This window comes from Panthera uncia, chromosome F1 (assembly GCF_023721935.1).
Source record: "Panthera uncia isolate 11264 chromosome F1, Puncia_PCG_1.0, whole genome shotgun sequence".
Lineage (NCBI taxonomy): Eukaryota > Metazoa > Chordata > Mammalia > Carnivora > Felidae > Panthera > Panthera uncia.
This window is the reverse complement of record NC_064813.1, coordinates 65,149,921-65,177,774: the sequence shown is the minus strand read 5'-3', so window position 1 is coordinate 65,177,774 and position 27,854 is coordinate 65,149,921. Positions and strand designations below refer to the sequence as shown.

General features: G+C 58.2%; 1 protein-coding gene across 1 annotated transcript in view; it reads right to left on the bottom strand.

Moving 5' to 3' along the window:
- ARHGEF11 (Rho guanine nucleotide exchange factor 11) overlaps positions 1–27,854 on the bottom strand; it is an 87,679-nt gene that overhangs the window by 29,093 nt on the left and 30,732 nt on the right. Inside the window, 7 exon segments of the mRNA XM_049634754.1 lie at positions 103–222; positions 4,416–4,487; positions 5,172–5,350; positions 6,072–6,129; positions 6,802–6,851; positions 12,720–12,818; positions 13,735–13,832. Of these exon segments, the coding sequence (XP_049490711.1) occupies positions 103–222; positions 4,416–4,487; positions 5,172–5,350; positions 6,072–6,129; positions 6,802–6,851; positions 12,720–12,818; positions 13,735–13,832 (676 nt within the window).

The following is a 27,854-nucleotide window of genomic DNA, read 5'->3' as shown; positions in this document are numbered from 1 at the left end:
CTCCAGGGTCCTGCACAGCTCCAGAAGCCCATCCGGGCTCTCCGCGCTCTGCCCCCGGCCGCCTGCGCGGCACCCGCCCGGAGCCCAGCCTGCGTCACTCACCGCCGAGCCACCCGTCTCCTGCTGGATCTTCCGCTGTAACTGAGTGACGCGCCTCCGGGCGCCCTCCATCTGTTCTTCCAGCGGGCTGGCGGGGTTCCGGCTGTACACCTCGCAGATCCGCTGGGGACGGGCGAGGGTGACGGGGGAAGGCAGAAGGTGGTCAGTGGAGGACAGACAACTCACGGGGGCAGGGAACGGGGAGTCACCCCACAACAAAGAGAAGAGACGGGAGCTCTCTGCCTTCGGGAGACGCACGTTAGGAGGAGGGAGAGGTGTGGAGGCGGTGAGGGCGCAGGCGATGCTGGAGAGGGACGGCAGGAAGGCCCGGGCAGTCTCTCCCTCTCCTGCTCCAGGGGCGGATGCACAGCGTCCCCGTGGAGCAGCCGGATGTGCGTGCCCGGCTGGACGCTCACCCGGCGCGCTTACGGCCTGGGCTGTGCGCTCGGGGAGGCTGGACTTGAACTCCGCCACCCGTGCTCACTAACTGCGTAGACCCGCAAGCTGGACCGGGTCCTCACGGATAAAACGGGGACAGCCGGGAGACCTGAACGCCATCGCGTCCATGAGGACTCAGCGGGAGCAGCTACTGTCATTTCACTCCGGAAGGAAGTGTTGGCTCGCGATTAAACAAGACGGTGGGTGCACACGTTCTCGAAGCTCATCTGAGGCCCCCCTGCCACCTGCCAACCGCATTTTACAACCCCCCGCTTCTCGTTCCATCCCGTCCGAGCCGCCCAGCACACGACATCACATCCCGGGCCCGGCCCTTGGAGAAGCCCTGCTTCCAGCTCCCCGGACTCTGCTGAGACGCTGCGCATGCCCTCGGGCTCCCCTCCAGTGGCTCCTTCCCCCCATCCTGCGAGCACACGAGCCCTTCCGTCAGTTATGACTACCCTCAGCCCTTTCACCCTCCATCCACGGACACATCTCCAGACACGGGTCCACCCTCGGGGCCAGACCCTGCTGCCCGCAAATGATCTGACTGCTACTCCTCCAAGGAGCCCGATGACCCAAGGCCAAAGCCAGAGGCCTGGCCCCAGCCGTCACCTCTCCAGCGCCCCCTCCTCGGACAGCCGCCCCGGTGCCCCCCCCCCCCCCTCCCAGCTGCCCGCAGCCTCGCCTGGTCTCCACCCCGCCTTGTGTGCCAGCCATGCCAGTGCAGGACACGCATGTGCAGGGACACGCGGTGTGGCCCTGGCCTTTAAGGAACTTAATCCCGTAGGGAGAAGGACAGATAATTGAAATCTGAATGTAACAGCAACCATAGCAGCGATGTTATGGGCGGGTGCGTGTGCGGTAAGAGCACCGGAGCATCACGTTCTATCCCTGCGCGCTCTCCTCCTCTGGCCCCGGCACCCTGGGTGACAACACCCGGTCCCCACTTTCAACTACCAGCTCGGGCCGAGGATGCCTGAACCTCTGTCCCAACCCTGCCCTCTCCCTTGAGGCTCAACCCTGTCACGTCCACCGGCCGGGTCCACGGCCTTTTTATCTGAACGTCGCACGGTCAACCGAAGCTGACCTTCATTTCCTGCCCCTGGACCCGCCCCGCTCCTCTGCCTCTGAGATGTCCCCGTGGCCCCCCGTGGCCTTCTGGTGTGTCCACGCACAGAACACGCATCTCCGTGGAGACTGCCGGTCTGGAGGTGTGATCACTCCCCTGTTCAAAACCCTGACCAATCCCACGGTCTTCAGAATAAACCCCAAGCTCAGACGGAATTCTAGGCCCAAAGTATGTTCCAGAGTAAAACAGACCGAACCCAAACTCAAGGGCCACCTCAGGAAGCCTGCTCTGATTACGGCATGATTATTCCTTCTTTTGGGCTTCTGTGCCCTCAAAAACCATTGTAGAAACTGTTGACACGTGATTCACGTAACGTAAACCTCACCGTTTTAAAGTGCCCAATTCAGTGGTCTGGAGCGCCTTCGCAGAGCATACAAGCCGCCGTGTAATTCCCGAACGCGGCCACCACCCGACAGGACGGCGGTCACTCTCAACTTCTCCCCTCCTCCACCCCCGAAACCACTCATTTACTTTCTCTCTTTACAGACTTCCCTATTCTGGACTTGCACGTAAATGTCATCCTACAGCCTGTGGCCTTCTGTGCCTGGCTCTCTCACGAGCAACACGTGTTCGGGGTCCCCGTGCTGTGCAGCGTGTGTCCGACCTTGTTATGGCCGAGAGCCATCCCATCGTACGGACAGACCACCTCCGTTTACCAACAACTTTTGGCTTGTTTCCGCTTTGGGGCCGTTATGACCAATGGTATGAAGAACGTTCACGTACAGGTTTCTGCCTGGATGTGTGTTTTCAGTCCTCTCGGGTTGTACCCGGAGTGGAATCGATGCATCTGTGATCCTCTGCGTTTAGGATCTGGAAGAATTGCCAAGCCGTTTTCCACAGCGGCTGCGTGCCTGCACATCCTCACCGGCAATGGTGGGTACAGATGAGGGTAACGAGCACGCAGACAAAATACACAGGCCACTGTCACCAACAACTGTTAACTTTCTGTTATTCTGGCTCTAACCACCCTAATGGGTGTGGAGCAGTGCTGTGGGGCTTTGATCACATCACCCTGACGACTGATGATGTTGAGCGTCTTTTCACGAGCTTATCGGCCATCTCTACGTTTGCTTTACTGACCGTCTATTCAAATCTTTGGCCAACTTTTAAAGGCGCTCACGTGTCTTTTTTGCTATTAAGTTTTGAGAGTCCTTTACACAGTCTGGTACTAGGCCCTTACTGGATATATGAGTTGCAAGTATTTTCTCCATTCTGCGGGCTGTCTTTTTACTTTCTTGACAGTGTTCTTTGATGCACGAAGGTTTTGAATTTGGATGAAGTTCAATTTATTTTATTTTATGTTTTTCGCTGTTTCTACTTCTGGTGTCTTACCTAAGAAAACGTTGCCTAATCCAAGGTCGCGAAGACTCGTACCTATGTTTTCTTTTTAAGTTTTATTTATTTATTTTGAGAGGAGGGGGGTAGTGAGCATAAGTGCGAGATGGAGGAGGGGCAGAGAGAGAGGAGAGAGAGAGAATCCCAAGCAGTCTCCATGCTGTCGGCACAGAGCCCAATGTGGGGTTCAATCCCACGAACCCTGAGATCACGACCTGAGCCGAAGTCAGATGCTTAACTGACTGGGCCGCCCAGGCGCCCCGAGAGTTTTGCAGTTTCGAAAAATAGTTTTAGTTCTTACAAGTGAGTCTTTGAGCGGTTTGGAATGAATTCTGGGAATCGTGTGAGGTATGGGTCCATGTCCGTTCTCTGCGTGCGGACAGCCAGGTGGCCCAGCACCGGTTGTGGACTCTGTCCACTAAATGGTCTTGGCATCCGTCAAAAACCAACTGACTATATTTGTACGGTTTAATTTCTGGACTGTGACTTCTCTTCTCCTGATGTGTAGGCCTGTCCTGATCACCGCGTGACACGAACACACTTAAGTACCTCTACGTATTATAACGTGGGGGAAACTGTACCTCCCTTCATCCGTCGACCCCCTGCTGGAGTACGAGCGCCACGAGGAAAGAGCATCTCTCATTTGTCTCTGTGCCGACATCGCCGTGCTCCACCCCGCCACACAGATTCCATGCCTGCCGAACCCAGGAGTGCGTCTTCACGTGTGCGTGCCTTTGGCTGACGCGGTCCGTTCACCGCCGTCCCTCCGCATCGGTTCCGCCCACAGAAGTCCCTCTTTGAGGCCTCTCTCTGGTGTCCCTGCGTCTCCTGTCATTCACCAACTGCTCTCTTCCGTGTCCCCTACCAACTGGCCCATCGTGCTACGAATCTTCTCCGTGAGCACAGTCACGTCGAGGGCAAGAAGCGCCTCATCTTTCGGTCTCTGAACGCTGCCCAACAACAGGGCTTTCCGTGCAGCGAACGCTCACGGCAACGTGAACTGAAACGGAGGGGCCGGGCCAGGACCTGGCTGCCCGCCACAGTGAGAGCGCATCACCCCCGCCCCCGCCTGAATCTCACTCTGCACCCCTCCCGCCGGCGGGGCCCCCACCCGCCCCGCCTCCCTCCCCAGAGACCCCGAGGCCTTGCTCGGTTCTGGTGCTCCCTGGCTGTGCTCTCCTCGCCCGTCACCTGCTGGCGCGGGGCCTGCGGATCTACTATTCCGACCTGACCAGGTGCTCCGGTCCCTATTCCCCTTCTCAGCCGGGCTGCACAGTCACGAATCCCACGGCCCACGAGGTCCAGCTGGTAGGTAGGGTTTGGCCGTGACGGGCTGCGCGCCCGGAGCGAGGTCGTGCACTTGGCTGCGGGTTTCACTACGGCCGCGGCCAGTCGCCCTGAGCAGGGGCCTTACCTGTAACTCCTTTTCCTCCTGCTTCAGCATATTCCGAAGGATCTGGGTGGCATGTTTTTGGAATTCGGGATCCTGGGAACGGAGCATAGGACAGGTGAAGGCTGGGAACAGCCCCGTGGCTTGATTCTCCTCTACCTGCTGATTTCTCAGGCGAGAAAAGCCACCACAGCAGCCTGGGCCGTGCGGGCGTGGGAGTCACACTCGGCTCCTCACTTCCCTCAGGGCTTCTACTGCGGAGTTTCCTAGAAGCCTTGGCCGTAACCACCTCTGCTGTCCAACGGCTCCCAAATCTCCTGGGACTTCTGCTCTGCCTTCCTCCCCACTGGAGGTCCCGTCCCGTCTCCCAACTACGCCCTCTCCGTCCTCTTAGCTCCTGTCCCGGGTCCGCCCCCTCCTGGTGTCTGTCCTTTCCCAATTCTCTGCCTACAGCAGGGCTCCATGTCCCCCTCCTCCCCAGCGTATTCCACAGTCTTGCAGCAACGGCTGGGGGTGCGGGGGAGCTGTGGAGCAGGGCCCTTGAGGGCCTCCTCGGGGTCTCCCCCATTTAGGAGGCACGAGCCCACTGCTGTCTGGAAAGACCGATGCGTTTGCGTGGAAGGGGGACACTAAGGACGGAGTGGCCGCTTTCTTGCAGCCAGCCTCTCTCTGCTCTGCTTTCTGACAGGCTTCACGGATCTCTGGCTTGTCTTCTCACCAGAACACTGAGCTACAACCTGCTTTCCTCCCCACGGATGAGAGCTGAGGAGGGGAGCTCACCTGCAGTGGTTTGGGCCCCGTGATGTGCTGTGGAGGGGGCGGAGGCGGAGGCGGAGGAGGCGGTGGGACCGTGGGGGCGACTCGGGGGGCTCCGGCTGGGGCCGGGTCCTGCTGCAGCCCAGAGACGCTGACGGATGAGGGGGAAGAGCCCAGGAGGGTCAGTGCAACGTAGGCACCAGCTGGAGGAAGACAGACAAGGAGAGGCTTGCTCGTGGCACATTGTTCTGGACGGCAGACACTCAAGCTACATAGGGGTCCTCCTTCTCCTTGCACGGAGCTTAAAATTCTGCAGATAAAATTCTCTGCACTTCAACGCCCTGTCATCCCTAATCCCAGCTCACTGGCCCTGCGTTCCTTCCCTTCCTTCACGTGGAACGCTCAACCACAGTCCCACCGGGATACGTGGCCGCACTCCCCAGCGGCCACCTGTCCAGCTCTCGTGACATTCAGTCAAGCCCCTGGCACACAGGAGGCACGTGGAAGCTAGCCCCCCCCCCCCCCCCTTGGCCCACCCACCAACTCTTTCCTCAAATCTGTTGCTTCTGTTTCATTACCTGGGCAGGCCTGACTGTTGTGTCTTCCTGGCTACAAACAGGATGTTTCTGCTTCCCTCCCCCCCAGATAGGAAACCAATGAGAAAGGCTGTCCGTGGGGGGACAGGCAGTGAATGGTACTGGAGGGGCCCGATATGGATATGGCCCACATGGGCGTGTAGGGAGACAAGAGGCCACCGTCTGCACATGCAGTGACCACAGGGAACGGGGGCAGGCCCAGCGGATCAGGATTAAAGACGTGACCCCGGCTGCCTCTGTCACATACAAAGGACGCCCCGGGTCAAGGGGCCTGCCCCCACAGCCCACCTGCTCCCCTACTTGCTGTGCTCGGCTCTCTCCAACTCACATTTGATAAGCTTTACCACCTCCAGGTGGGAGCTGTTGGTCACCATGGTGCCGTTCACCTGTTGGGGGACAGATGCTATTAAGTAACCAGATGGATGTACAGAATCCTTCTCAAGGTCGCAATGTCACTCCTTCAAAGCCATTTTCCATGCTCTCCAGACACCTCCGGTCACTTGTTTGCTCTGTTCTCATCTGCCGTACGTTCTGTCCTCCCAGCCAGTCTGTGAGGATCCAGGGATGAGACCTGCAGCTTCACCTGTTATTTCTGGTAGGTTCCATACCAGCTACCTGCCCGCACTCCTGTCACCTGCCCCGGCCTGTGTCCTCCTCACGAGAGGACCGAGGGATCTCCTCGTCTAGGATCTCCTGAGCACGTCTAGGACTCTGTGCTGGGTGGACAGGGCGGGCAGGTGACAGCAGGTGGCAGCTGGCCAGGACCTCAGGTCAGTGCAGCGTGGGGACGGAATCCAAAGGCACTGGGCCCCTCGCTGGCCTCAGCCTCTCCGTCTTAACTGTATTTTTGTTGTTTGTTAAATGAATGGAAAGATAAAACCCATCCCAGAAGCTCGGTTGCTTACAGTCAAGAAGGGCCGAGGATGGGGCTCCTAGAGGCTGCCCCTGCTGCCAGGCACACCCCGGCTCCTGTCGTGGCCCCACCCCCAACCCGGGGGCCCCTGGTGGCAGTGAGGCCAGGGGCTGCAGGTGCCGGACAGAAGGGGAGGGGCACTCACTTTGATGATCCGGTCGCCTTCTTTGACACCAGCTCTCATGGCTGCCCCTCCTGTAGGGAGACGACCTGGTCAGCAGAGCCCGGCCACCCTCCCCAGAGGTCCCTCCGACTTGTCTTCTCAGCCCCTTGTGTCAGGACCTCAAATGCCGGGGGTGCCTCTTGTCCTGCTCCAGTGACCAGACTTCCAGCGGCCAGACCACGGTGCTGGAGAGGCAGGCCGGGCTCCGGGGAGTGGGCGTGTGCTTTATTCGAATGTGTCTGGATGTCCCAGACCAGTAAGAGCTACTTCCTATGATCCAGTGGGAAGGATGGGTTTACCGTATCAACTGTACTGTTAGCATAATGATAGTTATTAACAGGAATATGGACAAAAGGATAAAAACGAGGTTTCCAAGCGTCCTTCTGAAGCCCTGAAGGGTTCAGGGGTATCCTGGGGTTCGTATCAATAAAGATGATCATGGTCACTCACTGTCAAAATTTGTTTCAGGCTATTTAGTTCCTCCCTTTAAAATGGGCCACATTAAGAGCTTCTGATTGAGACTCACTGAGACGCTGCCCCTTGGCCAGAGGCTGCGCTGGCTGTGACTGCCGTGTGGTTTTCCATGACTCAGTCCTGGTCTGATTTACATCCAGGAAGCATAAGAAACACGAAAGCTGAGGCCAGCTAACGAGCGGCGTAAAGACTGTTTTCGTGAATCTGCCCCAGATGATCATTCAATCTGTGAGCTGCACTCATCTGATCAAAACAAAACTCCCACAAAGCACACATAGATGTTTCTGGTCTAAAAAGAGATTCTACAGCGCTGACTGCGTCCCAGTTTGGCTTTTCAATACGGGACTCAAGACTACGCCCTCGTCTCCAGCGCGCTATTTACGGAAGAGGACTCGAAAGGAGAGTGAGATGCTCTACCCTGTGTCTGGAAACCAAAGGTGGGAAAGAAAGTAGGAAACACACGTGGTGATTTCTAGTAACTTAGCGATTCGGAAAAAAACCAGTCTCCAGAGCAAAGGAACCGGAGAAGCTCTCAAGCCTCAGTGAGCATGAGTCACTGGGGGATGTGTTCAAAGGCATGACCCCTGGCCCCCTGGTGGACAGTGATTCAGTAATTGTGGCCGTGGGCTCAGGACGAGGATGGCAGCCATCCTGGGGTCCGGGTGACTCTGATGTCGGCAGGGCACCAACCACACTCTGAGAAACTGAACTAGAGAAGCCTAAGGTCAGGGAAAGACCGTAACCACCACTTCGTTACTCCCGAGAGGTCGACGCTGATGCCAATGTAGGCTCTCCTTGTCTCCTGCCCCAAACGCACACACACGTGTGCAGAGACACCCGTGCACAGACACACACATGGACAGACACACCCCTTGACTCAGGGCTCCCTGGCAAGCCACCCCTCCGCCCTTGTCTCTCTGGGTCCGACTGTGCTTGGGCCTCAGGGCAGGGACATGTAAGAGGGCTGAGCTGCACCCGAGGGACCCCCATGCTATTTGCGTGGGGCAGGCCGCAGAGGTGAAGGACGAGCATTTTGTCCCCACCAGCTCCGTCTCCCCTGTCCGGCAGCAGGGACAACACGGAAGCAGAGAACAGAAGTATCTCTTCAGAGCTCTGTCCTCGGAGAGGAAAACAAGCCCCACAGACACAAGTTAACTCCCAAACATCTGAGCTGCAATTATTTATATCCTCGTGTGATCTACAGACCTCATTTTGGTCATGAATTTGAAATTCTCTTTTTACTTTTCCCATAAACAAATGCCAACTATTTCCTCAAAATTACTTAAAGTCTATTTTTCTTCCCACTGTGCAATGTACTTAGTGTGAAATGCTAGCCTGCTCATAGGCACACCTTGTCTTACTGTACTTTGCAAGCAGTGGGTTTTACAAATGAAAGTTTTGCGGGAGGGGCGCCTGGGTGGCTCAGTCGGTTAAGCGTCCGACTTCGGCTCAGGTCATGATCTCGCGGTCCGTGAGTTCGAGCCCCGCGTCGGGCTCCGTGCTGATGGCTCGGAGCCTGGAGCCCGCTTCGGATTCTGTGTCTCCCTCTCTCTGCCCCTCCCCCGCTCATGTTCTGTCTCTCTCTGTCTCAAAAATAAATAAAAACATTAAAAAAAAAAAACTTAAACAAATGAAAGGTTTGCGGGAACCAGCATCGAGCAAGTCTGTCGGTGCCATTTTTCCAGCGGCGTTTGCTCACCTCCTGTCTCAGTGCCACATTTTGGTGATTCTCACAATATCTAAAACTTTTCTGTTATTATATTTTTGTATGGTGATCTGTGACGAGTGATCTTTTTTAGGTTGAAAAAACTTATTTACATTAATCTATATTTTAATTCTTGAGGGAAAGAGAGAGCGTGCGCGCGTGTGAGAGAGCGCGTGAGTGTGTGCGCGCCCAGGGGAGAGAGGCGGAGGGAGAGGGAGAGAGAGAATCCTAAGCAGGATCCAGGATCCATGCTCAGTGCAGAGCCCGACGCGGGGCTTGATCCCACAACCATGGGATCATGACCTGAGCCGAAATCAGGAGTCAGACGCTCAACCGACTGAGCCACCCAGCTGCGCCTGCGACGAGTGACGTTTGGTGTTACTGCTGTGATGGTGTGGGGGGCACCACGAGCGGTGCCCTGTAAGACGGTGAACTTGACAGATGCTCCGCCGACGGCCGTGCCCCCTCTCTCTCCCTTCCTCGGCCGCCCTGTTCCCTGAGACACGGCAGCAGTGACATTAGGCCGATCACTGACCCTACGACGGCGCTGAGTGTGCAGTGAAAGGCAGAGTCTCGCGCCCGTCGCTTGAAATCGGAAGCTGGCGGCGATTCGGCTCAGGGGGGAAGGCGCGTCCAAGGCCCAGACAGACTGAACGCTTAGGCCTCCCGCACCCGACGCTTGGCCAAGTTGTGAACGCGAGGGAAGGTTCTCGAAGGAAATGAGGAGTGCTGTTCCAGGGAACACGCGGATGACGAGAAAGCTAAACGGCCTTACTGCCGATGCGGACAAAGTCCGAGTGGTCCGGACGGAGCATCGCACGCACCACGTCCCCGGTCCAGAGCCCGGTCCAGAGCAAGGCCCGCGCCGTCTTCGTTCCGCGGAGGCCGAGCGAGGGCGGGAGGCTGCACGGGCGCAGCGAGACGCTGGCTGAGGCCGGTCCTGAGGTCTCGGGAAAGAAGCCGCCCGCGCGACACAGAAGCGCAGGGAGAAGCATCCGGGGCCGATGCAGAAGCCGCGGCAAGTTCTCCGGAAGATCCAGCTGAGAGAATTCACCAGGGTGGCCACGCTCACCAACAGATCCTCAGTGTGGACCGAACAGTCTCATGTTGGAAGGGGACGCCGTCCGGGACTCTCGCGGCCAGATGGGACAAGTCAGGGCCGGGTTCCCAAGCTTCGAAGGACGGGCGGACTCTTGTCAGGGGCTAACGCGGCTGGTGACTGTAAGCTGAAGCTCCTTGACCTTTCCCAAATTCTTGGGGCCCTTAAGAATCCTGCTAAACCTACTCTGTCTGTGCTCTAGAAATGGAACAACAAAGCCTAGAGGACAGTACATTTGTTTACAACATGGGTTACTGAATATCTTATGTCCCCCGTTGGGACCTGCTGTGCAGAAAAAAAAAAAAAAAAGATATCTTTCAAAATATTACTGCTCCAGGGAGCCTGGGTGGCTCAGTCAGTTAACCATCCAACTTCAGCTCAGGTCATGATCTCGCAGTCTGTGGGTTCGAGCCCTACGTTGGGCTCTGTGCTAACAGCTCAGAGCCTAGAGCCTGCTTCGGATTCTGTCTCCCTCTGTCTGCCCCTCCCCCACTCATGCTCTGTCTCTGTTTCTCAAAAATGAATAAATGTTAAACAAACAAACAAACAGGGGTGCTGGGTGGCTCGGTTGGTTAAGCGTTCGACTTCGGCTCAGGTCGTGATCTCGCGGTCCGTGAGTTGGAGCCCCACATCAGGCCCTGTGGCTGACAGCTCAGAGCCTGGAGGCTGCTTTGGATTCTGGGTTTCCCTCTCTCTCTGCCCCTCCCCTGTGTGTGCATGTGCGCGCGTGCTCTCTCTCTCTCTCTCTCTCTCTCTCTCTCTCCCAAAAATGAACATTAAAGAATTTAAAAAACAAACAAAATATTACTGCTCCTTGACCATGACCCGGGCACCCAAGAGCTCTGATGGACAACGAGACGAGTGTTGTTGTCGTGCCTGCTGATACAACACCCGTTCTGCAGCCCAGCGTCAAGGAATCATTTCGACTTTCGAGTCTCATTACTTGACAAGTGCATTTTGTAGGGCTGTGGCTGCCATAGATAATGATTCTGCTGATGGATCTGGACAAAGCAAATTGAAAACCTTCTGGGAAGGATTCATCATTCTAGATGCCACTCGGCCCATTCACGGTTCACGGGAAGAGGTCAAAACATCAATATTCACAGGAACCGGAAGAGGCAGCCTTCACGGACTGACTCGGAGGGTTCAAGACTTCCGCGCAGGCAGAAGTGCAGTGTGGCCTGAGGACGGGGCTGAGTGGCCGCAACCTCAGGATAAAACCTGAGCGGACGAGGAGGTGCTTGCTGGGGAGGAGCGGGGCGGGTGGTCTCCTGAGACGGAATCCGCTCCTGGTGACATTGCCGCGAAGACTGTTGAAATGACAATAAAGGACTGAGAATATCCCATCAGCGCGGTTGCTAAAGGAGCAGCAGGGCTGGAGAGGAGGGACTCCAATTTTGACAGTTGTGCTCTGAGCAAAATGCTCCCCAACAGCAGCGCCCGTGACAGAGAGACATTCCTAAAAGGAAGAGTCGCTTGATGTGGCAAACGTCATCGTCTCATCTCAGGAAATCGCCACAGCCGCCCCCGGCCCCAAAACATCGAGGCAGACCCTCCGGCAGAGACTGTGACTCGCTCATTAGCAGGAACGCCCCGCAACAAGGTGTTTTTAACGAAGGCGCGTGTGTTGTTTTCTCAGACGTGACGCCACCGCACTCTGAGACCACAGGACGGTGAGAGCGCGACTTTCACGCGCACGGAGACACCAAATCGTCGCTCTGAGCCGCTTTACTGCGACGCCTGCTTCTGTGGCGGTCAGGGGCCGAGCCCGTACCTGTCAAGCCTAAGACTCTCCACGTCACCCGCGCCACCCCCGCGGCCACACTGAGGTTCACCCCCCTAGGGACACCGGTTTACACGCGTCCCCGCTCCCACGTCCTTCCCGCTTGTCAGCTCCGGCCGGGGTCGCTTACCAGCACGGCTCTACCTCCTGGCGGGCGACACGGCTTCCAGGTGCTGGCGGCTCTTCCAGTCGCAACTGGCGGCTCGACCGACCCGCCTACGTGCCCTCCCGCTCTGCTCCCTTCCCATCCTGCCAGCCGTCTTTCATTCCCACCTTTGCGACTGCTCCCGAAATCCTACTGCTTCTCAGGGAGGCTTGGACCACAAACCGCCCGAACACCGTTCGTTCCCAGCACCGTCTCCTCCCAGACCGCCCGGCACACGTCATTTCTCTGGCCCTTCACTATTTAACGTCGGCCGCCCCGGCACCCGCACCCGCCCGGGCCGGCACGCTGTCCCAAACTGTAGGGTGCTGCAGGTGGCACAAAGACGGGGGTCTCCGACCCCACACGGCACCTTCTGACCCGGTAAGAGGGCCTCCCTTGGGTGGCAACCTGGCATCTACCCGACAGCCTGAGGGCCACCCTGCCGTTCTTACCCTTCCCAACGGGGAAGCGGGCACGCGACGTGACCCCTACGAGTTCTGTCTGGCGCACGGCACTGCCGACACGGCCCCGGACGGCCCCGGGGACCAGTTCGTAGCAATTCACACACGCCCAGCACTCCCCACACCTCCAGGGAGCGCCCACGCCCGTCCTCTAATCACGCAGCAGGTCACGCACACGGTTGCTACCCACACGGTGTCCCCGTCCCCCGTGGGCAGCGGGACGCGGCACTCACCGGGCCGCACGGACTGCACCAGGACGATACGATCCCCACTGACGGTGAAGCCGAAGCCATGCTGGTCCTTTTGGATGATGACACAGCGCTGAACAAGACCTGACGAGGGTGACAGACAGAGAAGGATCATCAGGAGCCACCACCGACCGGGAAAGCCCCAGGTCGTCCTCCCGCAGAAAGCCTTTCCAGGCTAACCGGCTCCCCAGCCTTTTCCTGAGCAAACCTAGGGCGATGACACGACTGCCTCCGGAGCAACGAACACCTGGAAGCTACCTTGTGCCCCGTGTAAGAAGTCACCCTTCTCCAGTCACTGAGGCGTCTGTCTCTTTGGGTCTGTCGCGTGAGGCTGTCCAAAGAGGGTCAGGACAGGGAAGCAGCCCTGTGACTGAAGCCCAAGTGAGGGGTCTGCTGGGAAATCCCGCCTGGCGAGGGCGGCGGGTGGCGGCTCGTGGGGGGCGACCCGGAGCGGGCCCCTCGCCAGACCCGGGGAAGGGTGCAGGGAAAGAGAAAACCCATTCTTCTCACACACACGTCTGCCCCCAGAATGTGGAGAAAAAGAAAGACAGCCACGGCTGCCGGGTGCCCCCGTCCCTGCGGGTGTGCAGCGGACCCCACACCCTGCACGCTGCACCCCAGACATCGCGCCCCGGATCCGCGGACTGCACACCGCACTGGATGCCGCACACCGGGCACCGAGCCCGCGTGCTGACCCGGGCCCCGTCCCACGACGGCCAGCGCGGGAACCCTGGAGTTAAACCCAACTGGTTTCGGGCCTGCCTCTGGCCCCTCCGAGCCTATGCACTTGGCAAGTGTCTGAAGCCCTCTGTGCCTCGGCCCCCCGCTCTCTGAGCGGGGACAACATCCCCCTTCCGTGGCTGGTGTACGGACAGAGGAGACAAGTCGTATAAACCGAGAACTGCCGAGCCCAGCACACCCCAGGAGCGCGACGGGAAGGCTGCTTTGCCCCCGGGGAAGGCACCCCTTCTGTGTCTGCGTGTTAGCGCCCCAAGGTTACCTGCTGTGTCAGAGGCGTCAGAGGCGTCCGAGGGCTGGCGGAGGTGGGAAGAAGGCCTGCGTCCGGGCGCCGGGTCTCCCAAAGACAGGCTACTTAACCTGCAGGGCAAGGAGAGCAGCGGTGAGCCGGGCGGGGAGGGACCAGCCTGCAGCTCTGTTAGAAGGGGCCCGAGTCTTGGGTGAAGAGAGGCCACCCCTCTCAGCCTGTAACCGGCTTAATCTGGTGGGAGATCGGCCGTGTCTACACCACTATGTGAGGAGGCAACACCACCTATGTGAGATCCGGGGCCGCAGGGCAAGCACGGTCTCCCTGATACCCAGCAAGGCGCGAAGGGCAAGAGCCCTTCCTGGAGGCGGGAGACAAAGAAGGAGTGGCGGGAGCAGACCGCGCACAGACACACACGCTTGGTGGCTCTTACCAGGCGGCAATGGGGCTGACGGAACAGAACGAAGCAGCAGGGAGACGGAGGCAAGGAAAAGACAGGAGAAAACAAAAGCTGGTTAGTGTCAGGAGGCGACTGGCAAAGGACAGGGAGACCGCAGGGCGAGACGGCGGGGCATCAGAACCAGCCGGCAGAGGACGGCGGCCGGTGCAGCAGAGAACCTCCCCGCCTCGGGCTTTGTCTCGTCCCCTCTAGACGGGCACCTCCAGGCGGGGAACTGGGACTAACCCGGGCGGGGTAGCATACGCTTCTCTGGAAGGGAGGGCGAGAGCAATGGCCAAGCCTCTGAAAACGCCCCTCTTCCTGGAGTCTGGCCCGTCCGGTGGTAGAAATCCGGCCCACCATGAGCCCCTACCTGCAGCCAGCCCGAGGCGCCCCGCTCGGCAAAGGTTAAGTGAGACCCTAACACCTCAAGGTATCGAGGTCACCAAACCAGATCTTCCCTTCAACAGCAGTAGGACAAGTTCAATGGCTGCCACGCCTCTCCGTTCAGGAGAGTGTGCCTGCTGCCCCTCTGAGGGGGTCTCCCGCGTGTCCACAGCAAGTGACCGGGCAGAAGGTCATTAGCGGAGGCGCTGTGCGCAGTGGCAGGACATGCCCTTGGTGTAAATGTTCACGTGGTGGCTGGTTGAGCAAACCACAGTGTGACGGTGACAGTATGATGGCAGGGTGCTCAGCTGCGTGTGACGGGAAGGCCCTTAACGGAAAGGAATGGCCTCCAGGATGTGTTGAGTGAAAACAGCAAGGCGCAGAATTACGAGCACAGGGAAAAGTGGGTAAAAGAGCGGGGGGGGGGGGGGGAAGTATTTCTTCGTGTGCGTTTACATGCTCGCTCACGTACGCACAAAGGATCTAAGACACCTCTGGGAGGGTACAAAAGAAACACACACTCTGGCTGCCTCTGAGGAAGGAGACTGCGTGTCTGGGGCACAGGGCTGGTGCTAGAAACTCATATTCTCGATTGCAGCCTTTAGGTTCTGGATCCCGCGAAGGAGCCAGCTCTTCAAGTGATATATATGACACGATAAAATAACTTTCAAAGTTAAAAGACGGAGGGGGGGGGGGTCTTCTTCTCCCCTCATCCTGGCGCCCCTCCTCCCTGGACAGGTGAGATTGCTTTCTCCTGGCTGATCTTTGGATCAGAGAGAGGAGGACGCCAAGGGAGAGGAGAGCGTGGGGCCCAGGAGAGCGTGACGTGGGAATGGAGGACGAGAAACAAGGAAGAACAAAACAAGACATAAACCAGACAAGACACGGGAGACGGCTGGTTCAAGAAAAGCCTCAATCGCACCGAGAAGGGCCGCGGAGTGGAAACTGCCCACAGTGCACTAGTCATCTTGCTGAAATGCAAATCCGCCCGTGTCATTTTGCTGCCGGGAACCTCCCAGAGCTTCCGTGTGGTGCGCGGGGCGGGGGGAAGGCTGTGCTGCCCGAGCTGGGCCGTGGCCGCGGCCGAGCGGGACGTACTGCCGGGTCCCCCCGCGGCCCCCGGGCCCCACCGCCCAGGCGGGACTCGGCAGGCGCGCCACCTTATTCTCCGTCTCTGCTCTTTGCCACCGGCCCTTCACCTGCTCTGGTTTCTGGCCCCTGCCTTTGCCCGTACCGCGCCTGCTCCCCAGATGTCCCTCCCGCCGCACGGCTCGTGACCGCATCCGTGAGCCAGACGAGAGCGTGCGCTGCCGGCAGCTCCGGCTTCTGGCTGTCTTCAAATCACCCGCCTCCAATCTCTGCCCACCCCCACCCCTCCACCCACGCCGGGCACCCAGCTTAGCTCAGCACTCCGTAAGTGGTCTAGAATCCACGGACGATGACCACACTTGCTGCGGTCATCATTCTGCAACGTATGTATGTCACGCTGTCCCCCTGGAACGTGCGCAGTGCCGTGTGGCAATGAGATCTCAGGGCAACTGAGAGAGTGCCCTAGAGCCCAGACCCGTGCTACCCGACGTAACAGCTACAGGCGTCTATTTGAATTCACATCTGAAATAGAATGGAAGTTTCTCAGCTGGCCCAGCCACATTTCCATTGCTTCCTAGCTAGCTACGGTGGTGACCACGCTCACTGGACCCGACAGCACGAGGCATTTCCATCGCCGCGGAAAGCTCTCCTGGACGGCACGGCGCTGCTCCGGGCACCGTGCGAGGCGCTGGGTACAGACGGAGGAGGAGCACACACGCGGGGGCGACAGCTCCGTGCTGGCCCCCCTCAGAGACGGGTCCTCAGGACGGACCTTAACTTGAAGGTCTTTTATTCCAGCCGCTCATCTGCTGTCTGCAGTCAGATCCGCACACCCCACCCCTGGGCTACCGAGGACGGGCCTGAACCCCTCCTCCTCGCCACCTCGGGGGAAAGCCCGTTTTCTGCTGGGACGGCCGGGGCCTCCTCCTGGCCTCGTGCAGTCTGGCCCACGCCTGTATGGAAGCCTGGCAGGGACGGGAACTCGAAACCTGGTTTGCTTTGCGCTCGAGCTGGGCCGTGCGCTGTCGTGCGTCACGAAAGGCACGTGGAGCGGCGGCCCGTGGACCTGGCTGCGGAGGACGCCAGGGGCGTGGACGAGAATCACTTCAGCAACAGATGCGAACGGCCTTTTCTCTTTGAGAGCTTCGAGGAGGAAAAACTACCCCGGAACTGGACAGGAAGACACATCGGCAGATCAGGTGGGCGGAAACAACGCGCGGGCTGCTGGGTCGGCGGGGGCTTGAGCCCGAGCAGAGAGTTTGGAGGGAGCCCTCGGGAAGGTTAAAATCCGAGAGACAAGGGAAGAGGGAGAAGTAAAGAGCGTAGTCGGCCGTCAGAAAAGGAGAAGGGATTTTAATGGCAGGGCTCCCCTCTCCTTCATGCCGTTCCCACCAAGTCTGGCAGCAGAGATCAGATCCGAATCGGCCTAAACCTGAAGGGAGAAGGCCTGGGAGAGTGCAGAGCCCCCCTCCGCCCCCCCGAACACGTGGCTCGCTAAACGGCAGCCACGAGACAGGAGGTCTGGCCCAGCTTCCCAGTAGGGCCCCACCACTGAGCCCCCTGCCCAGTGCAGCCGACGTTTCCAGACCCGCTCCCTGCTTCCCGCCCCCACTGACCGTGTGGCTTCTAGCCTTGGGTCTGGGTGACTGGAAAAGCCCAGATTCACTGCGTGGACCAGCCTTCCCCGGCACGGCCCGCCCTGGGCCCCGGATCGGGACCCGCGATTCCCTCCTCACGCCTGACAACCAGACGCGTGCGAGGCCGCCTGGCGCCGAAGGGCCTTCCACCGAGGGGACCCAAACACCGTGGCCCCGTGACGGCACCGCCCTCTGCCCCTGCTCCTCGAGGCTCTGGTCAAGGGGCACGGACCCCACCGTGCTCTCCCTGGCCACGGCAGCCTGCGTATCTTTTACGCCAAGATTGTATTCTGAAACATTTCAAACGTGCGTTGAGGTTGAGGGGAGCAGCACGATGAGTGCCTGTAGGCCTCCATCTAGACTCCCCAGTCAACATTCGTCACGCTTGCTTTATTTTCCCAAAGTTACACACTTTTTCCCTATTTCAAAGTTGCAGACAGCGTGACACTTGATCCCGAAGTACGTCAGCATGACCCCCCAAGACCTTCGACTTCTCCTGGACAACCACAGTGACCTCAGCACCCAAGGAGCTCACCGTCGATACAACAGAATTACCTCACATGTAGTCCGCGCTCAAACCCAACTGTCGTATGGCTCTTCCGCATGGCTGCTTTCCCATGGCCTGCGACCGGGGTCCAGCCGCAGTTTGCATTTACTCAATCTCCTCGGGATTCGTCTGCTCCAGAACGCCCACCCACTCCGGTCCCTCTGAACCCTGAGGTGTAAGAGCTCAGGCCAGTCGTCTTATCGATCGGCCTGCAGAGGACTCGGCTGTCTCCTCATGATTAGATTCAGATTAAGCCTCTTAAAAGAGTATCACGTAAGTGGTTACGCCAGGTTTGGTTACTTGGGCCAGGTGCGCTCCGGGGAGTCGGCAGTGGTAAAAACATGTTTCCCACTTGAATCGGCGGGCAAGCTGGGGTGATACCTGAGCCAGAGGACCACCCTTTTCTCCAACAGCCCCTCCCCAGCGGCCTCACCCTCCACGGGGGCTCCTTGCTTGGACCGCATGCTGCACTGTAGCCGTAGAAAGGCCATCTACTGATTCCGCCTCTCCTACATCCACTAGCGGGCAGTCTCCTGTAAAGGAGGCAGTCTTTCCCTTTCCTGGACCGGCGCCACGAACTCATGAATTTCTTCCTTAATGCAATGCATTATAGTCCATTATCATCGCTTTTTTTTAATGTTCTTTTTTTTAAGTTTATTTTTTTTTCTGGGAACCTCTATGCCCAACGTGGGGCTCGAACTCATGGCCCCAAGATGAAGAGTCACGTGCTCACTGACTGAGCCAGCCGGGCGCCCCTTTCATCATCACTTTTTGGAAGCTCTCGGAGCTGTCCCCATCTGGCTGGGGGGAGACCTTGTTCCTTTACAGTGCCACTGTCTGTCTTTGAGCACATCCTTGCCTTCTGGCACAAGATCTTCCCGGCTCACTGCCTACCTTCCCCGAGCCAGGCCTGGGATCAAACACTCCTGTAAGGACCCCTGGTTCCTTTCAGTGGGAGTCATACTTAGAGACAGGATCGGGGGGGGGGGGGGGGCCAGGGCAGTGAGTATTTATGCAGAAAGCGTGAGTCCACACTGACATCTCCGGTTTGACTCTGACACTAGCGGGTCCTTCCTCTCCCGGAGTGAGAACCGGTTCCCACGTGAGAGGGTTGCTGGGGTGAACGCACCAACATGTCTATTCAGTCAGTCCGGGGTGTCCCTGCAGCTCTGTCCCCACATCGCGTTGCATCAGAGGCGCACAGTCAGGACCGTGCGCGGAAGCTGCTTTCTGATGTTATCGGCCTGAAATGCATCCAGGCCTCTTTTCATACTTGTACTTAACTTGGGGGGTTTCCTTTCCTCAGTATTTATCTAACTTTACGTTTTGAACCTGTTCAGCACGTACATGGTCGAGAACGCAAGATGCCACCTTACAAAAGGTCCCTCCAGAGCCGCCCCTGCCGCGTCCTGCCCCTGCAGGGAAGCTTTCCCACCGGTCTCTGGCTTCCTCTCTGGGCCTCGTCTTGGGAAGCTAAGGAAATGCACACTGCTCCGTCCCGGTCCGTAGAGACCTTCCACGTCCCTCCCCTTCTCTCTGCCCTGCCGGCCACACCCTGATGCCCAGGCGCCCTCAGCCCTCCCTCCGACACTACTCCCGTCATCTGGTGTCAGTCCTGGCCGGGCTTTCCGGAATGCTCCCCCGACCCTGGCGGTCTGCCCCTCTCCACCCGCAGCAGCACCAGGCGCAGAAGAGGCGCTCTGCAAATCCACGCCGAAACCGTCCCCCCGCCCCCCGTGCGCAATGAAGCGTGGACACGCGTGGAGACTGTCCCGACAACAAAATCCAAAACTGCCCATTTACCCCTCCTGTTGGCCTATGGGTGTGTATATTTTTAAAAATTAGTTAAAATTTGAAAATCAGACCCTTTCACACTAAGAAACCACAGGTTTCTGGTTTCTGGCACCACCGTGCTTCTAAGCCCCACAAGGGGACAACGGCTGCCGACAGGGCCTGTTCTCATCATCCTCGTTCTGTCCTGCCGGCAGCCTGCAGCTAGGGAGCAGCCTAGGATGTCCCCGTGACGCTAGTTACGAAGTCCTTCCTACCTTCCGCGCGGTGTGCGGAACACCTGCCGTATGCTGTCTATTTAACCTTCCCCGGAGCCAGGCGAGGTAGGCAGCACACCCCCATTTTCAGAGTGAGCAGCGGGGTTAAGCGGAGTTGAGATACGATCTGGCTTCAAGGTCCGGGCCCCTAAATGAACTTATCTGACCTGTGGCCACGTATGAGGATCCAACTAACTGGTGTCTATTGGGCCTTTCCTGGTATTTTCTTTTTTGTATACACACAATACATGTACCTCACATGTGCACACGCACACACAATACACGTGATGTACTCTAGACTCACAAGGTACGCAGAACACATACGCTATGTATATCTAGAGAGATAACAAATACGATCAACAGAGATTAAAAAGTACACCCTACGTAAGCTGACGTAGGTCTCTGGTGTCTGGGCAAAGTCATACTCCTGAGCCCCTCCCCAAAGCCAGGAGCGGCAGTGAACCAGGAAAGAGCTACCTTGCCAGGACCTTCGTTCTAGATAAAGTGCACATTCGCTGAACCCTGACCTGGTCTTACTGGTCTGGTTTCCCTTATCTACCAGGGTGGAGGAGCTCTAAGTAGCCTCCTGGCACCCTTTTCAAGGATTCTGCATCTGGGCAGAAGTCTCCCCACGGTCTGAGGCAGACACTCCAGCCTGCACATCCCTGCAGTGAAGGGAAGAGACACTGTTGCCCCTAAGAGCTCATACGCTTGAGAACACTTAGAAAAAAAGAGGCACAGATCAAACGAAAGCAGTCTCCGTCAGAAAGAACCAGAGTGCAGAGTCAACACTTCAAAGGGTGCTGCCGAGAAGGACCGGGCTTGGAAATTCAGGAGCCAATTCCAGTTCTGTTGGAATCCACGGGGCCCTCGGCCACCACCCACTTCTGCACGTGGGTCTCTTCTCAATTCAAGGAGGGGGCAGCGGGGGGTGGGGAGTGGAAGCCCCTGGCAGAGCGGCCAGAGAGGCTCCCACCCCCGAGGTCACGCACTGGCTGCAGAGCGGCGTGGGAACCCCTCACGCTCCCACCCGGGGACCCAACGTGGCAGCTCGGTGGCGGGGAACACGCGTCCTTTCTCGAGCAGCCCCTTCCCTCTGCGCCAGCACCGATTTCCCGGGGTGGACCGGAGCCCCGGGGACAAGGCCGCTCCGACACGTCTGCTGAAGGAACGTGCACGGCCCTCCCTTCAGAGCTGCCGTGAGGCTCAGAGAGGCACTCCGTTAGGTTCCCCACGGCGTGGAGTCCCGTGCAAATCTTTTCAAGGTCCGCACAGGTGACCGACGCTCAACGTGCCAGAGGTGAGGCACACCGATGAGAAAGAGTGGGTGACTAAGAAACGGAGAAGTGAAGATGCCCCCGGCTGTCCCGGTCGCCTCCACGCAGGGCTTTGAGGGCGGCGGGCATCGGGGCGGACAGGTGCACGGAGGGGGTCGGCGGGTGGCGAGAACCGGCGTGCGGGGCTCAACACTCCATGTTTATCACACAGCTCATGCTATGGTCTGGAAAGCACTGTTTTGGGGTGAAATACAGGCTCGGGCTTGGGCTCAGCCTTCTCCTGGCTGGCACCCCACCTCTCCGAGCCCCGGTTTCTCAGCAATGAATGTGGAAAATACCATTTCCTCCAAGGGTGGCTGGGAGCACATCACCCTCACAGAAACCTCAAAGCCAACATGTCCAAACTGAAATCAGCCTCCTAGCGTGGGCCCTGCTCCTAAGCAGAGGTCTCCTCCCGAGGTAACCGTGCCATGCGGTCACTCACGTGGGAGCCCGAGTTACCTCTGACACCCCTGCAAATCTAATCACCGCCACACCCTACTGCCATTACCCACCACTATTTCTGGACCCACCTGCTCTGTCCCTCCTTGCCCCTCTCTTAGCACAGTCGGCCGTTCCCCTCCCTAGATCCCATCCATTCTCTACTTGAGAACTTTCCAGCAATCTCTTAAAAAGACAAAGTGGAACGTTACCCTGTAGCAGATTCCGACCATCCTCATCCTCGTATAAAGGTTCAAATCCTCCCCCAGCCCAGCAGGTGCTCTGGGTGGGGGGGTCCTCGTGCCCCCACTGGCCTCAACCCCAGGAGCCTCCCCGTCCATGAAGGCCAACACACGCTCCAGGGTTCAGGACAAACACCTCTTCCTCCGGGAGGCCTTCCTGGACACCCCACTACGCGGGCCTCCCCCGAAATCTTCCCTGTGGTGCTCAGTGCCGACTGGTCATTTCGTGCTTTCTCGGACTGCTTCACGTCTACTCTCCCCCTTTGCTGATAAAGCTTCATTGTGTCCTGTTGGCCGGAGCACGCAGTCGATATACAATAATTATGACTTGAGGGGTGCCGGGTGGCTCCTGTCGGTTCGACTCTTGATTTCGGCTCAGAGCACGATCTCGCGGTTTGTGAGGTCGAGTCCCGCTTTGGGTTCTGTGCCGACGGCACCGAGCCTGCTTTGGATTCTGTCTCTCTGCCCCTCCCCCACTCGCGCGTGTGCTCCTCTCTCTCAAAAGAAATAAACGTTAAAAAAAAAAGTATGAGCTGAAAGATAACATCAGACCATATGTGCCAGAGAACTTTGCAGACATGAAAATATTGTAAGCACACACTTAGCGTCGATAGAGCCTGAAGGACTGCCACAGTGCACGTAAGTTAGGATTACATTCACGGCTTCGTGGTTTTAACAAAGGCAGGAAGGTGTTAGCCTCTGCATGAACTTACACGGCGAGTGCCATCAACCTGCAGAACCATGTAAGCTCCTACAGTCTTCAGTCTCCCGGACTTCTAGAATTCCATTCTGCACACAAAGCACTAGACAAGAAAATGCACGTTAAAGCGTGTTGTGGCTACAAACTGGGCTGCGGAGAGAGGGGGCCAAAGAAAGAGGAAGGAACCAGAGAGGAGGCCAACTTCACCAGGGCCCGGGAGCGAGGGCAGAAAGCTCTGCTGTGGAAAGACGGGAGGGAGGAGCGGGCACAGGCGGCAGGGGCACACGGCAGCTCTGAGGCCGTCGGTGCAACACGCGGGGGGGACGGAGGGTCAGACAGGACTGAGCCGAGAAGATGGGTCCCCACCCGGGCTCTGCCGCTTCCCAGCCGGTGGATCTAGGAAACCCTCGGGTTCTCCACCGCGACAACGTGGACAGTTCACCTGCCGGCTCTCCCTGCCTCACGGGGCGGCTCGGAGTTACGTGGCAAGGTGCGTCAGAGGCTTGGAGACCCGGAAGCAACATCAGAGCAGGAGGAGAGCTTGGGGCGGGCTGTGGATTTCATTCCCTGTAGAGGCCGAAGGCTCCCTGGGAGTCACGGGAGCAGATCAGGGCACGAAAAGGATAGGTCTGACTGTGGTGGCCAGAGTGGACTGGAAGGGGAGAGGCTGGAGGCGCAGAGAGCAGGTAGGGCAGGGGTCACATGCACCTGAGTGCCAGCACTGCATGGAATGAACCAGAGCAGCCGGGAGAGGGGCTGCAGGACCGTCTTGTGTCGTCCACAGGGGAGCCGCCCGGGCCACAGGCACCAGAAATGTGCTAGCTCGAAGTGAGAGGGTCAGTGTAAAACACACACACGGGTTCAAAGACTCAGTACAAGACAAAAGAGGAATGCAAAATACCAACACTTTCAACACTGATCACAGGCAGAAATACCAGTATTTTGAGTAGATTCAGTTAAATGAAATATATCACTGAATTCCTTTTACCTGTTTCTCCCCTTAAAAAAAATGTTTACTTATTTTGAGAGAGAAACAGAGCATGAGGGGGGAGGGGCAGAAGAGGGAGACACAGAATCCGAAGCAGGCTCCGGGCTCCGAGCTGTCAGCACAGAGCCTGATTACAGGGCTCGAACCCAAGAACCGTGAGATCATGACCTGAGCCGAAGTTGGAGGCCTAACCGACTGAGCCACCCAGACGCCCCCCCACCTTTTTTCTTTTTTTAATGTTTTATTTATTTTTGAGTGTGAGAGTGTGAGTGGGGGAGAGACAGAGGGAGAGGGGGACAGAAGATCTGACGTGGGCTCCGCACTGACAGCAGAGAGCCCAACGCGGGGCTCACTTGCGACCTGTTAGGTCATGACCTGGGCCAAGGTGGGATGCTCAACCAACTGAGCCACCCAGGCCAGGTGCCCCTCCTTACTTTTTTTTTTTTTTCTTCATTTTTAAATGTTTTATTTAATTTTTGAGAGCAAACACACACACGCGAGGGAGGGGCAGAGGGGAGGGGGACAGAGGATCTGAAGTGGGCTCTGTGCCGAGGGCAGGGAGCCTGATGCAGGGCTCAAACTCATGAACCGTGAGACCATGGCCCAAGCTGAAGCTGGATTCTCAACTCACTGAGCCACCCAGGTGCCCTTTTTTTTCATTTTTAAAAGATCCTACTTTTAAATCATCTCTAGGCCCAACACGGGGCTCGAACTCACTCCTAGGTCAAGTCCCACACTCTATCAACCACACCAGCCGGGTGCCCCCTCCTTCCTACTTTTAACGGGACTGCTAGACAATTTCCGATGGCACGTGTGTCTTGCGTTCTGGTTTGCTAGATGAGGCTGCCCTGGCCTCCCTGGGCCACAGCTGTCCCAGACGCAGCCTTCTCTCCCGTGGCGGGGCCTCCAGCCTCTCGGACCGGGAGAAGCAACCAGAAGCCTGCCCAGAGCCGCCACCCAGTGACCAGCACAGACTGCTGCCAAGCACTGCCCCGTGGGTGCAGACCCCTCTCCCGTGTTGCTCACTGGACTGTGACTGCCAGAAGGGCTCCTCTCAGTGTCCCTTCAGGGGGGCGGCCGTCTCCAGCGCTTAGCAGAGAACAAGTCGACTGGCGGTGTACCTTCTCTTCACTCGGGACCTGGCACCGACGCCCCCTCCCCCCCTCCCCCCTCCCCCCGCCGCCCCCCTGCTCAGCGCAGGGGCAGACTCACATCCAATTCACCTATCTGTCTGTCACACACGCCTCAGGAAAAGCCGGACGTCTGGGCCGGGCCAGGAAGTCAAACCAGTATGGGGGGCAGGCAGGGTGGTCCAGCAGGGGGGGCGGATGGAGTACATCCCCATCCCGGCTCCGACCACTGGTGGGGCTCAGAGGAAATTCTTTCCTTTCCATGAACCTCAGTTTCCTCATCTTCGGAACCGGAAAACCAGCCACCCCCCGCCCCGGCTGCTGTAAGAACCAGGACGTAAGCAAAGCGTCTGGCATAACGCCCGGCACACAGCCATGCTCGGAAACTGGCTGCCACTCCTGCCGCGAGCCCCTAAGTCCGCCAGAACGAGGCGCCTGCTCCAGGCGATCGCGGCCTGGCTCGCAGCACAGAAGCGAACTCGGAGTTATCCGGTGTGGGCGCAGCCGCCTCTGGGCCTCCTTGGGGCGGACGCCCTGCTGCGCACTGTGAGGTCTGGTCCACGCTCCTGTGCTTCTGTCCACGTGTCACCCCCGACGAGACGGACACCGTGTGCGGACGGCCGGGGGAGGCGGGGAGGCCGGAGCCGCCGTCCACTAGTGCGGGAGGACAGACACCGTAAGCGCGGCGTCTCCGGAGGCCCGGCCGGGGCGTGCGGCCCGCGGGAGGACAGTCGTGGAGGCGGCCGCGGGGAGGGGGCGGGACGGACAGTCTAGACATCTGGGTTCTAGACCAACTCTGCCCCCGTCTTTCCGGATGCCCTCGAGAGAGGAGAAAATTACACGGAATAAGCGTCTAATGCGTCGCAGGCGTCCGTGTAATCCTCACAACAACCTGGTGAGGCAGACGTGGTTATTTTCCTTAACAGGTGAGGAAAGCGAGATTCAGAGAAGTTCAGCGAGTCACTCAAAGGCATGCAGCCAGCCAACGGTAGAGCCGAGACGTGAACTCCAGCCTGCTGACGCGGAGTCGGGTCTTCCCTCCGGACGCCACGGCTTCCTCGGCCCTGCGCTGCAGAGCCTGGGCCCGATCTCCCTCCCTCCGGCTCTCATCGGGCGCCGGGCTCTGCCCTCACAGGGGGTCTTGGGCGCATCGTGTCTGCGTACCCAGGGAGGGCTGACGCGGAGCTAGATGTGCTCAACGGCACAGGCAGAAAACAACAGGCGCCTTGACGGGCGGCGATCTAGGAGCTCTAGAAGCCCCGCGGAGTCCGCACCGCGGATGTTCGCGAGATGGCCTAGGGTGTTTTTACTCCAGTTTCCTGGTTTTAATGAGAGGAAGGAATTCAAGAGAGGTCAGAATTCACAAGACAGGGCCCGAGGCTTGGACCTGGTGGGGAAGGGCCTCAATCTGGGGCACGAGATGTCTTCCTCGCCTCCGTGGTGCCCAGCGTGTGGCAGTGGACAAGCCACACACCGCGGCCAGGAGCCAGCTTTCGTGGCGACACAGCGGGAAGACGGAGCCTGCCCCTCTCACGGGGCCCTGCGATGACCACGTTACTCGTAAACCCAGAACCGCTTTCGGCGCATCCTGTCCCACCTAAAGTTTTCCGGAAAAGGAAACTAAATGTGTAAATCCTCCTGAAGTGATGATAATACTTAAAAAATTTTTTTGTAACCTTTATTCATTTTTGATAGAGACAGAGCATGAGCAGGGGAGGGGCAGAGAGAGGGAGACAGAATCCGAAGCAGGCTCCAGGCTCTGAGCTGTCAGCACAGAGCCCGACGGGGGGCTCAAACTCGTGACCTGAGCCGAGGATGGACGCTTAACCGACTGACCCACCCAGGCGCCCCATGATGATAATATTTTAAATACACAAGGCACATCTGGCTGTATACTTCATATGAATAGAATTGTTACTTGAGTCAATTTTTGATTACTGGCACAATTAAAGGACAGACCATAAAACAATCCAGAATAATAGCCAATCCAAGAAGTCTCCATTTTGCTTTCAAAGAGCCTGTCATCGGCTCAGAAGATTCACCTTTCTAATTTACTTTTAGTTAAGGTGGATTTTAAACTTGTTTTCTTTCCCTGAGTTCGGATCAGAATTGATGGGGAAGTACTGGGTGGCAGGCGAAAGTTCGCCTTGGATTTTAAAGCTGCCGAGCTGAAGCCATACACTGAGTCACGGGGAGGCAAGCCGCTGCCCTTTCCTACCACCCTCCCCCCCGGACCCTGCCCTCGGCTGAGGAAGATGTTCACAGCTGGGGAGCCACCGGTTGTACTGGGGGGGGCCCGCCAAGGGAGAGGGACAGAGACGGACAGGTGGGGGAGGTTCCTCTCTGGCTGGCAACGGGCTCCCTGCCTTCTGGAAACTTTCCTCAATGCGCTCACCAGTGATGACCACTCCCGTTCTTTGTGCTGTCCAGCCCTTAGGATTTCGACTCCTGCTGTAAGCGCACGCCTTCCCCGCCCCCACATTAACAACATACCTGCTCCGAAGGAGGGACTCTGAGTTTCTTCAGCACCCACCTCTCTAGGCACCTGACCTGGGTCCCCAGCCAAGAGCCCGGGTTCTACCCAGGACCCTTCCCAGACACAACCGGTTAGGAAGCCGATGGAAGGGCAACCAGACCCCGAGGCCCTCACGACAGGCCCATCAGCAGCGACCCCTCTGGGCCCCTCTGAGTCACCGCACCCCACCGGACCCCTGGTGCGGACGGGCCGGGGCCTGCCCTCGAGGAGGGAGACCGGAAGAGGGCTGCACGGGCCCTGCCCGCCTGGACTCTTCTGGGTCTGCAGGTGGGGCAGACACCCTCGGAGGCCGTTTGGTGGGAAGACAAGGGCCTTCAGAGCAGCGGCCCCTCCGTCTTCCAGCGAGGGCTGCTTCCTACACTCTCCTACTGGGTTAAATCTTTTGTGTTGAGGGGGCTGCACAACGGTGAAAGGGGTGTTAAGATTACTGGAGCCGGGGGCGCCTGGGTGGCGCAGTCGGTTAAGCGTCCGACTTCAGCCAGGTCACGATCTCGCGGTCCGTGAGTTCGAGCCCCGCGTCAGGCTCTGGGCTGATGGCTCGGAGCCTGGAGCCTGTTTCCGATTCTGTGTCTCCCTCTCTCTCTGCCCCTCCCCCGTTCATGCTCTGTCTCTCTCTGTCCCAAAAATAAATAAAA